Raw genomic sequence first — 13,785 nt, 5'->3', positions numbered from 1 at the left:
AAAGAACTTCTGTCTATCCCAAGCCCGGCTATCATTCTGAGTGAATTTAGTGCTTGTATAAAGGACAGATGAGTACCAAGCTTCTTTCTTCCCCCCAGTTCTAATACATTTTAATGTTCCTATTCCTGGTCACTTACTCAAACTTGATCAGCCTCACATAAGGCATCATTATTTCCAATATCAAAATCTCTCCTTTTCTGCCAGCTTCAGGCACAATTCTCCATCTATCTGCTACTTCACCTAATATACACATTTATTATTTAAACTTGTTTATTTTCTTCTAGTCTTTCACTTCATTCTGCACTCATTTATGCATTCTGAATCACATAGCCAATATAGAAGTTTCAGTAATCCAATATTCAGTAGATATTGGTAGGAAAGAGGAATTGAGGTGAAGAAATGAAATTTTTTATCCAAATAATAATGGAAAATTACATTTACTATCTGATCCTAAGTTATTCTTACCTGCATATCTTTTAGATTTACCAGATGAGTATTGGCTCTTGTAGAACTCAGTACAGAAGAGCTAGAACTTCCTGGACAAAGAAGGTACAAGAAGAACAACAACAACAACAAAAATCTTTACAGAAGATAAGCAAAACTTATTTCAGAATAAGTCATTCTGAAATTTATTAAATCTATTGTGAGAGTTTTTCATGCCAAGCTTCTGGCCTATAAACTAAAGTGTCAAAGCTGTATTAGGCATAAATCTAGAAATCCAGAGTTTATAAAAAAACTTACAGGTTTACAAGATTGAAGAGCCTTAAACTCCATGTCTAGCATATACAAGGCACTCAGCAGATTTTTTTTCCAGTAAATGTTTTAAGGGAATGCTTACACTAACAGTGTTATAAAAGTTTTTGGACAGGTAGAATGAGCATGGCTATTCACCTCTTCTTTCCACTGTCTACATAGTTTTCCTGTTCTGAATATTTTCAACCATTCTCATTGTATTTGTAACCATCGGTATGCTGAGAGCTCCCCTGTGTATAACAATCCTCTAACCTCCAAATGTTTATACTCATGTGTCTGCTGAATATGTCCACTTGGATGTCCCACCAGCATCTCAAATCAAATATTCCAAAATGAAGCTTTTTACTTCCTTCCCCAAATATACTCCTTCTCTTGAATTTTCTTAACTCAGTTAACTGCACCATCCAACACAGTAACTGGGGTATCATTCTATACTTCTTCCTATTATACTCATCATCCAATAAATCCTGCTCATTTTTGCCTCCCAAATAGTCTTGAGACTGTGCTCTATTTTTCATCTGTATTATCACTACCCTAAGCATTAGCTTATCATCTCTCACATGCATAACTGTAGTAGTATTTCTCTATCTCTCTAGTTTTGTTCCTTCAAGTCCATTGCATTTTATCTAAATGTCAACTCTGATCCTGTTTTATGTAGCATAAGGATTCCACAATGACATCTCATAATCAACAAGCAAATTCATCATTTTTATATACTTCTCCATCTGCTTTCCCCTTTGACCTCCTATTTTATACTTCTTACAATAAAAATTACTAAACAGTGTTTCCCAGCATACACCATGCTGCTAAACCTCTCTACATGTTTGCACCTGATTTTCTCTTCACGGTGCATGTCTGCTCAATTTTTCAGATTTGTCTTACGTATCATAGCTCACTAAAGTGTTCTCTGCCAATCTAGTATGGGTTAAGTAACCCTTCTTGTATTTGTTTCTATAATAAAACTTCTTACATTGTTTGGAAATTATCTGTTTACATTTCATCTTCTCACTCAAGACTGTGACCTTATCAATGACATAATCACCCATATGCTCCTTATCACAGTGCCCAGCACATGGACTATTCAGTAAACGGTTTTGAATGATGTCAACTAAACCTGCCTGGTACAGGCATAGGGACCTAAATGAAGTAACAAAATTTAAAGTCCTATCACTAGATTCTCTACTGCCTGTACTTGATAACTCTGCTACTTATTTGCAAAACGGGGTCAAGAAGAGAAAAGGTAAATAATAAGCTTTTGTAATTTTGTTTTTAAACATAGTAACATTGTTACTTGGAGGAAAAATTAATGGAAATAGCATGAGCATTAGAATCAGAGAAACCTGATTTTTAACCTTGGGCTCCCTGCTCATAAACCACATGAGGTTGGGCTTACTGACACTGATCTTCAGTGTCTGCCTCTTCAGAATGAGAATAATAGCAGCTGCTTTGTATGGCTGTTTTAATAATTTACAATAGTGTACAGCAAACAGCCTGGCATGCTCAATATTTTGTCATTATTACTTTTTATTATAACTTTGAATATAACTATAGTAAATTAAACATTTCATTTGAAAAGTGAGTTAATACTTGCAAAGCACTTGAAACAGTGCCTTACAAGTATGAGTGTATAGGTGTTTTAGTGTCTGATATATAAATTTATTATGTAAAAGAAATTTTAAAATTGATATTCCATGAGCTGTAAATTCTGAAAAGCTTAAACTATTTTTAATTGACAATTCCATATTTCTAAAATAAACTCAACTGGAAAAAAATGTTGAGTTTTTAAACTCAACAGTTGAGACTATTAAAGCTATTAGTAACTTTGAACAGCATATTACTGGTAAATGGGATAATGAGTAAGTGAATGAATAAAAATATGATCTATTTAAATATCTAGTGAATATAATTACAGGTACAGACAGGCAAGTAGGGTCCTATCTGAAAGCAATGATGAGTTTCCCATTCTGTATTAATGCCATTTTCAGCTTGCATTGAATACAAAAACTGCTTGAAAGTTCCAAAAAGTCTAAGATATTGCTCACATTTTTAAAATGAGTTTTGTTATTATTGTTTGTTTTGAATTTTCATTATTTTATTTTTTTATATGTCAGTGAAAGCTTTTACCAAAAGCAGTTAGGTTTTGTTTTTGTTTTTCGTTTTGTTTCTATGGTTTTTCTAAACTTTTAGGTTCAGGGGTATATGTGCAGGTTTGTTTTATAGGTAAGTTGTGTTTTGCAGGGGTATAATGTGCAGATTATTTCATCACCCAGGTAATAAGTATAGAATCTGGTAGGTAGTTTTTTGATCCTCACTCTCCTCCCACCCTCCACCCTCATGGAGGCCCCAGTGTCTATTTTTCCCTTTGTGTCCATGCGTACTCAGTGTTAAGCTCCCATTGATAAATGAAAACATGAAGTACTTGGTTTTCTGTTTCTCCATTAGTTTGGTTAGGATAATGCCCTCCTGTGCTATCCATGTGTAAAGGACATGATCTCATTCTTTTTATGACTGCATAGTATTCTATGATGTATATGTACCACATTTTCTTTATCAATTTTACCGTTGATGGGCATTTAGGTTGATTCCATGACTTTGTTATAGTGAATAGTGCTGCAGTGAACATATACATGGATGTGTTTTTATGATAGAGAGATTTATATTCCTTTAGGTATATGACCAGTAATGGGATTTCTGGGTCAAATGGTAGTTCTGCTTTAAGTTCTTTGAGAAATTGCCAAGCTGATTTCCATAGTGGCTGAACTAATTTCCATTCCCACTAGCAGTGTGTAAGCATTCCTTTTTCTTCACAGAGGTTAGAGTTTGATAGAATAAGATGCTTAGGATCTGTTCCATATTTCATAAACAGAGGTCACCTGGCAGAGTGTGTGTGGTCATGAGAGAAAGAAAGAAAGAGAAGAGCTTATAAGCATGAAGACTGTAGGTTTCTTAACTCATCTATGAAATATTTAATGATTAATTCACAATTAGCCTAACAGAAGATATTCAAAAATATGTTAAGGATCCCTTTGTAAGGAAGTGAATGACCACCAATAATTTATTATTCTATCAATATTCTTTTAATTTGAGCTGTAGAGCAGTATTTTGCTTGAACAATCCAATTCACAAAGAAGCACAAAATACTTTGCATTGAAACATTGAGCATCATTTGGCCATTTGTACTTCTAAGGTATTTTCTTGGTAAAATTAAGTCTACTCAATCTAGCTTGGTCTGATGATTTACCTCCTTTAACAAAGTCTCTAAGTTCTTTTCCTCTCTTCTTTATGCCTACATCTAAAATTACTTATGTACGTATTTCTTATTTCCTTCCTTCTCCTACTGTTAGGTAAATTCTAACAGGTGGGGCCTGCAGATTACTTATCTTTACATCTGTAGTGCAAAGTCCATTACCTAGGATTTAATAAATGCTCAACTAATGTCCGTTAAATAGGTAATCCATTAAATTCATTTTGCTTGATGTAATAAGCCATTTTTCTTCAAATACTAGATACTTTAAACATTTTAGAAGGGAAAAAAATTAAGAGGAAGTCCTCTGCCCCAGGATCAATAATGATGTTGACTTTGTTGCATTTTATTTTATTTTATACTACTTTTGAAACAGCAGGAAAATAAACTAAAAAGAGTGTGACTGTACTGAGATAAACAAGTCTTATTATAGTAACTGCCTTTATCATAGCCTACTGGATACCAGGAAGATGGATGAAGTGGTGTTATACCAGGCTCCAGTTTAATTAGGGAAAAGGTAATAAAACCTTAAGAGCTCTGGGCCCCTGCAAGCTCTACCAGTGGTTATTCTCTACTGATGAGGCTTGTGACTTTCATGAAGTCAGTTAAGTAAATCTAGCTTCCTCATCTGGCAAATGGAAATAACAGTTCTTTTTTAAAAACCTTACAGAATCGAACCAATGAGTAAAAGAGGTTATTTCTGTGAAATCATGTTAGCTCAAAAAACTGTCATTGAGATACAAGAACTCATCTTGATGCACCACGTAGAAGAGTAATATTGGGAATCTCATCACTTATTTTAGATGAAATATCTGGTATCTTCAAAGGGCGGTGAACTGCCAATTATAATACAAAAATAATGGCGGCATCCCAATACTGACAGTAAAACTTCAGCTTAATGGTTACAGAAACTTTTAATATCCAAAGAACATGTCTTCTCTCCTGTTATTGCCAATGTCTAACAACATCCAGAATGGTATCACTCAATGAGGGCTTGCTCAAGATAATAATTAGCTTTAAAACTTGATAATGGAAGGCAACACATTATAATGACTGAAGTGTGGGTTCTAAACTTAGATTCCCTGTATTCAAAATCCAGCCCAACCACTTACTTAATTAACTAATCTTTGATTAATTTGCTTAACCTCTATAATCTTAGGTTTCTTCATCAGTAAAATGGAAATGATAACAAAGCCTCTGGCCCAGGGCTGTTGCCAGGATACAATTTAGGTAAAGTTCTAGCATAGTGTCTGACACATGGTAAGCACTGAATAGATTCTAATGTGTTGATTGATATTCATCTTTTTCTAAGATGCTAGAAATTGCACACCTTTACCATTGACTATTAAATGTGACATATTCAGTTTAATAGGCAATGTGAAAGAATGGGTTACATGTGGTTTAACCAAAAAGTAACAACATCATCCCTGATGTTGTCCATATGCCATCACATTCATCTAATAAGTATCACAGGTTGGTCATTGCATTGAGAAGCAGGAACCCCCATTTTGGCACAGAGTGACCATCTCCACAGTCACGGCCGTTCCTCAGCCTGGCAGTTAAGCACACAATCACGTCTTTCTGTTTGCTCCTGTCCTTGTTCATGCTCACCAGGTACAAAGACAGGAGACTGGCCCAGCACAAGTCGGAAATAGAGTGTTTCACCCCCAAAGGGAGTATGGGGAATGGTGGGAGAGCAACAATGAGCAGGTAAGCAAACTATGAGTGGCCTGAGGTGGTGTGAAATAAATGTATGCAAGCTAGAGGAACATGTGGCTCCCTGGTCTGGGTCCTCACTCAACTGTGCAACTCATACAGTGTGTCCAACCCGGGCTACTACTGGTTTTCTATGTGTGTTTGATTTGCAAAACCTATGACGCCCTCATGTGTAGTAATGGGAGCCTCCTGTCCCAGATGCTGCTGTTTCCCAGGGTTGTGCGCTTTGCATGTCTGAAGCCTTAGCTCACAGTCAGTCCTCCTCTGGGTTTTAACTTATTGGTCAAATGGTTCTGGAGTTTGCAAAGTGGAAGAGATTGGAGGAAACTCATATTTCAGTGCTATCCAATCACTTAATAAAACAAATACAAAGCTTAGAACTGGTTTTAAGGAAAGGATTACTATTGAAGGAAGACTCCAGCCCCTGATCCTGGACAAGCCTGGAAATTAATATACCTTACTTTGAATGTAACATCATCTCACAGCCAAGGGCAAATGCCTTGCCAAACTAGTGGACTGTAGAGACAAGTGGCTTTTCTCAAACTGAAATCAGGAAAGCTAATCCTCCTCTAGCTACCATAGCTTTGCATCTCCTTTGCTTCCTTGTGTTTGGTGATGAACATTCTCTGTCGCTGTGCTGTGCATGTTCCTTTATACTAGGCACTCCTGATTGAGTTGTACCTAGTAAACCGGAGTATTTGGAAGTATAACCATTAACTAAGCTGTGTTGCATGAAATAAACGTGCTTTATTGCATGGGATTTGGTTTTAAGAAAAGGGCCCTGGGGCCAGGCGCATTGGCTCACGCCTGTAATCCCAACACTTTGGGAGGCCAAGGCGGGTGGATCAGCTGAGGTCAGGAGTTCAAGAACAGCCTAGCCAATGTGGTGAAACCCCGTCTCTACTAAAAACACAAAAATTAGCCGGGCATGGTGGCACACGCTTGTAATTCCAGCTACTCAGGAGACTGAGGCCAGAGGACTGCTTGAACCCAGGAGGCAGAGGTTGCAGTGAGTTGATAACATGCCATTGCACTCCAACCTGGGCAACGAGAGTGAAAACTGTCTCAAAAAAAAAAAAAAGAAAGAAAGAAAGAAAGAAGAAAAAGAAAAAAGAAAAGGGCCCTGGAGACAAAGTCAAGATTGACATTAAACAGTTCCAGAATGTTGAAGGAGCCTTGAGTTGAGGAGTCACTTGCCATGACTTAACTCTTCACTTCTAATTTGTTGTGACATTTCTCAATCCATCTGTGGTGTAGAGGTATGGAAGGAAAACTTTTGCAAATCATCCTGGATTAGAGAAAAGGAAAAATTCAATAAGTACAGTATGTGCATATGCGTGTCCATGTGCTGAGAGCAGAGCTTGAGACCTAATTGCATAACAAGAAGATAATCCTGTTGAAATTTCACCACAAACATTTTGTTTGCTTCCTCAGTGGTGGGCTCCTTCCTATTTTCAAAATAATAACTAAATTTTTCCAAGGCCCACCATATTGCACAACTGCTGGTGGACTATTCATATTTCAGTCTATGAAAATGGTGCCCAGAACTGTTCAGCATACAGTTTGAGCAATCATTCACAACAGCCCTGGCCAAGGGCTTGGCCAACTTTGTCTATGGTTCTCAGAGACAAGGCAATGATAGTGTGTGTACATGTGTAGGCATATATGTGTGCACTTTGGTGTATCTGATGGCCTTATGCCTACAATCCCTTCATACAGCTATCTTTGGATCTCAATGCATCTGCAAAATGAGTCTCAGAGGATCATTTTGTGGAAGTGACTCAACAGAATGCTATTGGGGCTCCTATTTTCCTTCCACTTCGATATAACAAAGTAGCATAATTCATATCCTTGAAAATTAGGCAAACAGCACCAGAGTAAGCTGGACAAGGTTAAAGTGACTTCACCAAATGAGTGCTCAAGGGCTCTTCCCAGAGTGACTTCTAATTTGAGGTCTAAAACTGGAGTTCCTAAACCTGGCAAACTTAGCTGACTATCAAACAGACTGAGGCAAAATATTGGGCAATACAACTTAGGAATCTGTCATGTAACAAGTTTCCTAGGTCATCTCAAAGAAGCCAGTGCATGAACTGGTATTTTAGAGTAATCCATTCATGTAGGAGATGACATGGAGCTGTTTGTGGCAAGCATTTGGTCTCAATTATGCAATTCGATGCTCTTAGCAGTGTTTAGTCAATACTTAGAGCTTTAGATCTGATCATCCCAGTAATTAAATTTGCTCAAGGCTGTCTTAATTGAGAATGAGGGGAAAGGGACAGAGAGGGTAGTACACAGAGAGTAGGAGATCCCAGATAAACATACCAGGCTTCCTTGGGTCAGGTACAGATCTACAAAGGTATTCACTTGATGTATCTCCAGCAAGAATGGTCTGAGTTTCTCTACAACCGCAAGATATCATTTAATTTTTGTTTCCTCACTTGTTTGGATATAGCCAAGATAATAGAAAGGCTTATTACACTGATATATCCTGGTGGAGGAGAGGGGAATAATGCATACTACAATAAATAATAAAATAAATTGTGTTAGATCATCCACCTCAGCCACACAGATAAGCAGAGTTAATTGGGAACAAATGATCTTCCCTTCCTAGTATCTCTTCCTTCTCATTTCTTTAGCACTATATAAAAACTGACACACACACACACACACACACACAGAGAGAGAGAGAGAGAGAGAGAGAGACAGAGAGACAGAGAGAGAGAGAGAGAGAGAGGAGAGACCTGCCATGCTTAAGCTTTCCCTTAGGGAGTAGAAAAGGCCTAGAGACATATGAAAAGAGAGGTCAAAATTCACAAGGTCTTGGTATCTTTTTTTCCAACTTCACATTTGTTCACATAAATACAGACACACATGCCTGCACACACATATTTATCCAGGAGAAATAAGTTTAAAATGAACATTAAGAGAAAGCTGTCAGAGAGGAGATAACTGTGATGGAAGCCGTTTCTAAGTAAGGGGTTGAAGTAGTTAATCCAAATTTGCTTACTCAGGAATTGAATAGAAGGGCTGAAGAAAGGTTAACTCTATGTATGTGAGACTTTTATAGGTACTTTTAGTGTCAACCAATAAGGCCTTTCTTTGTAATTCATCCCTACTCCACCCCCTATTGCTTCCAGGAGTCAAAGCCAAGCATCACATTTACTCTGCAAACATCTGGGACTCCTCTGTGGCCATTATTGAATAGCTAGTTCCAGGGAGGGGTTAAGGGGAGCTCAAACAACCACAGAAAACCGAGAGTGTCACTCTGCATCTCATTTGCCTGTTTTGTATAATGAAGCTGTAGAATGGACAGTACTCTATGAATTCATGCCTAGGATGATTATCCCAGAGCCAAGTTGCCTGGTGGGGAAAGAAAGCATTTCACAATGTTTACAGTTGAAGCAGAGCAGAGCACTATTTTCTGATCTGTAACATTAGCAGGGCCTTAGACAGATGCTCCCTTACTTCTGTCTTCCTCCCTCAACCCTCATGCTGGGAAAGGAATGAGAATATAACATGTCCCCATAGCACACTAGCTTCCTGAAATATGTTGCTGTTTTCCCTTTATGTGAAGAGGCTTTTTTTTAACCTCATGTCGGAATATAGTATAACTTGTCATCTTTTCATATTTTCACAGTGGACAGTCTAAGTGTGATTCAGAGCAGAATCCTCCTGATTGCAGGAGAAGTAAAAGAGAGTCCTAAACAGGGAGGTGGCTCTAAGAACAGAAATTCTCTAAACACTGTTACCATGTGAGTTCCTAGCAAGATGGTCCAGCCTCAGGAATGACTGAATGACTGAAACCTCAACACTGAATGTTATTATCTTCTGTGTCAGCAGGGGCATGGCATTGGAGTACTTGGAATCTGCTTGCTTGCTTTTTTTTTAGTCAGAGTCTGCAATGTCACCCAGGCTGTAGTGCAATGGTGCGATCTTGGCTCACTGCAACTTCTGCCTCCCAGGTTCAAGCGATTCTCCTGCCTCAGACTCCTGAGTAGCTGGGATTACAGATGCCCGCCACCACGCCTGGCTATTTTTTTGTATTTTCAGTAGAGACGGGGTTTCACTATGTTGGCCAGGCTGGTCTCGAACTCTTGACCTTGTGATCCACCCACCTAGGCCTCCCAAAAAGCTGGGATTACAGGCGTGAGCCACCACTCCTGGCTGGAATCTGCTTTCTGATGTGCTCATGATGTAGGCCACGAAGGAGAAACAAAGACATTCTGAGCCTCCTAGTCTCTCTTTGAGGAAGGGTTCCGTCAGTCAAATGAAATAGACAGCTCTGTAGTCCCCCTCCAGTGCCAGAAGGAAGGAGGGTGGGATGGGGTTATTTTTGAACAAAAAGAGAATTATTAGTATTACTCTTTTGTGATATAAGCTATGCAAACTATTAACTTTCAATTAGTTGAGTAACTGATTTTCTCCTGTGATATGCAGCATCTAATTTTAGTAGGTATATATGTTTAATAAAACCTTGGAGAATTTGGTAAGAGTCATGTCATAATAGTCCTTGTTAAATGAGTCCTCAGATAGCCCCAAATAGAATGTCTTGTGTTAGGATTGCCTTTCATTCATTCAATTATTTCTTCCTTCAGGTAAAGCTCATTTATTAAGCACCTATTATGAACCAAGGACTCAAAAGACTCTAGAGATAAATGGATGACCAAGATATGACTAATGCCCTTGAAAATCTGCAGTGTATTGAGAAACAGGCAGAAAAACAGATAACTGCAATGCAATATAAAACTCCTCTAACACAGGGGAGTTTATGCCTCAGATTAAGTCCCCATTTCTTACCACATGCTATAGTTTGTACCAGTACAAACAGAATTAAAAGTAATAGAATAACACATAATAACAGATGTAAATTGAGTATTCAGAAAGTGTAAGGCATGTAGTTATATAATTTAAACTCCATAGATAAGAGAAAGATTCTGCCTTTCCAGTAAAGACAATAGAAGCCAGCTGGTTTTTGAGAATAGATTAGAATTTCTACAATAACCTTCACTTTATCTCCAAAATCAATTCCATATTAATATTCTAACATATTCTAAAAAATAAGAAGAAGAAGAATTAGTAACATTGCTATGATTACCATGTATCCCACACTATACTAAGTCCCTTCATGGAGGTTCTGCATTAAGTTCTCCCAAGAACATATAAAGAAGGTATAATTTTTTTCTTTCCATGGTACACACAGGAAAATGAGGATCAGGGAAATAAAATAACATACACAGTAGAGCAATCTCATGAAAACTCTAAAATCAAAGGAACTTCAATATCTGGTTCTGGCATTAGCCAGTGTGTGAACTCGGAGTGTCATTTCAACTCTTTAATATCAATTTTCTATAAACGTCAGATTATATTATAGCACTTATCTTACTGTGATGCTGTAAAAATTAAATGGAATTATATAAGTACAGCACTTAGCATATTGCCTGACACACAATAGGCATTCAATAAATTTTAGCATGTGCTCTTACTATCCAAGGCCACCCAGTTTAGAAAGGTTGTTTTTTACGTATTTACTGTTTTGTCTTGTCTTTCTCTACCCTGCCACCATGGTTGTTTGCTCAAAAATCAATTCTGGAAAAGTAAGTAAAACAAAATCTAATGATAACAAAAGAATAAATTCAATGATATAATTTCCCTGTTTTAAAATTCATGTTCTCCCATGTTTACCTATAAAAGCAGCCAACATTTATTGAGTACTTAGATACATGAGACACTGTGTCAAATGCTTTATCTCCATGATTGCTCATTTAATCTTCCTTAAAAAATTGGTAAAGCCCATATTAGAGCCCAGCTCAGTCTGATTCTGCAATTCACACACTATAATCACTATGTTATCAGCCACCCAGGAAAAAAATACAAACTCATGCACTCAGAATACAAGGTTCTTCATAAACTAACCCTAACCTAACTATTTGACCATTATTCCTTCTGCTTCTGTACATATGTTCTCCTTTCCAGACATCCCAGATATACAAGTCTCCAAACATGCTAACTATTTTCTACAACAGCACATCTTAAGACTTAAGACATGCTGTGTTTCTATCTGGATTATCCTTCATTTCTCTTTCTATCCATCTTCTTCCAGGGAGAAGGAACTCCCATTGCTGCTCCACCTAGCAAACCTACTCAGGTTTCAAAACCCAACTCTAATGTCCATTCCTCCTTGATGTGTTTAAAAGTCTTAGTCTAGCTAAACTCTGCCCAACTTCATAATTCTAATGTATTTTACCTTTACATCTGATATTGCATATTATCTAGTTTCCTGTGTCTTCTCATTAAACTTGAGGTTTTTAAGGCCACAAAACAAAAATGTATTGTTCACTTTTACATCTTCAGTACTCAACAGTGTAAGAAGTCTATTGATTCAATCCACCACTCAATAAAAGTGCCTGGATAATTTTTGTGTATGTAGGTAGCATTGTTTTAGGGACCATGGGGTGTCTGGGGAAGTATAAAATAATCTCCACCCTAAAGGAAATGACAATCTTAATAAAGAAATAAAACTTGCTCTGATGGAACCTGCAAGATCAATAGTCTACATTAAAATTTTAAATCTGTGGTACCAATAATAAGGCCAAGATTTGGATGGTGGTCAGGATTGGAGGGAAGCAGGGATGACAGTATGGCTAACAATAATGGAGCCAACATATATGCTCGTATGCCCTTCTTGGAAATTCTCAGTGAATAGTTACATAAAAAATTGATAAATTCATCAGAAATTAGTTTAATTTGTTTAACTTATTTGACCCTGAAACCATTTATTTGACCATGAAACTATTTATTCATGAACCATCTATTGTCATTCTTACTTTCTATACCATGTACCAATTAATTTTATAAAAAAATAATCAAAAAACATAGCATCAAAATTATGTATGATGAGTAGCTTATAGTAATCCTTGAAATCTTATTATAAGCATTTTTCCAGATAAGTCCTTATAAGACCAGCAAAAACCAAAAAGATTAACTAATGTTTGGTGACTGGAATTAAATTTACTAGCTTTATTAAATACCACAAATATTAACCAGATTTCTAATTATCTTTCCTTATTTTTCTGAAAGAATTACTAACTACTCAGAGTATATTCTATTTTTATATTATTAAATTGAACATATTCTATTTTTTATATTATTAAATTGAACAGTCTCTTTTCTTAGCCTGTAAAAAATGTAATACAGAAATGTAACAGGAATACTTGAATTCTATGACTCTCTCATCTCAGTTTCTGCTCAATTCTCTTCTTATCTAATACTCTTTTTACTGAAAAAAAGGAGGAGCTGGTCAAAGCCTTGTGTGAGGCTGCTGTTCTTGCCTTTGAAAAACATTTTGTAAATAGACATATATATGTACACACACATCTATATGCACACATTTATGTACAAATGTATAGTTTTTGTAGATAATTCAGTAGTTATATACAATATATATGCATATATTTTATCTGAAACAATAGATTTGCTAGCTTGTAATTTTCTGTGAAAAAGGAAATCAAAATCATTTCTAATGGAAAATGCCAAGCCAAAATGGGAACAGCCTGACATGTAGTCATCAAGTCCAAACTTGTATGCTTTCGAGAGGGAAGTGAATTTTAAGGAATACTTTCTACTTTTAGTCTCACCTAAAGATATGGATAAAATTTGGGAATTGTGTCCAACTAATCTTATTGGCATATTCCCATTATGTATAATGGTAATATTGAAATGTAGACGAAAGTTACTCAGCAAAGCTGAGTGCTCTGAAAATTTAAATCAATCATTTTATCTAATCCCATGTTTAATGAGTTAGTTTGAACTGATTCTTCAACACAAATGTTATTTATTATTAATCATTTTTTAAAACTTTTTTTGCCACGGTGTCTCACATGCCTTCAAAGCACACTAAGCTTTCACACACACTGTCTTCCATTCCTCAAGAATCAGTAGCTCATCAAAAATCTTGGCTTTACCAAGATGTTTATACCTTAAGTATTTTCTACTTTTATGCACACAAGTTCTTTGAACCTCTCTAATCCTCAGTTTTGTAGTCAATTTAATAGCATGCATATGACAACACATAT

At 36.6% G+C, this 13,785-nt stretch overlaps 1 protein-coding gene across 4 annotated transcripts in view; it reads left to right on the top strand.

The window, feature by feature from the left end:
* The window catches only part of GRM5 (glutamate metabotropic receptor 5), a 562,738-nt gene that overhangs the window by 534,438 nt on the left and 14,515 nt on the right, over positions 1–13,785 (top strand). For 2 of the 4 annotated variants that reach the window (XM_003832988.5, XM_034933511.3), the window contains exon 9: positions 5,612–5,707. The exons of the other annotated variants lie outside the window; for them this stretch is intronic. In XM_003832988.5, coding sequence (XP_003833036.1) covers positions 5,612–5,707 — 96 coding nt within the window. The remainder of the gene's footprint in view (positions 1–5,611; positions 5,708–13,785) is intronic. 4 annotated transcript variants of the gene reach the window in all.

This window comes from Pan paniscus, chromosome 9, assembly GCF_029289425.2.
Source record: "Pan paniscus chromosome 9, NHGRI_mPanPan1-v2.0_pri, whole genome shotgun sequence".
Classification (NCBI taxonomy): Eukaryota; Metazoa; Chordata; class Mammalia; order Primates; family Hominidae; genus Pan; species Pan paniscus.
Note: the sequence above shows the minus strand (reverse complement) of the source record. Positions and strands in the feature narration are given on the sequence as shown.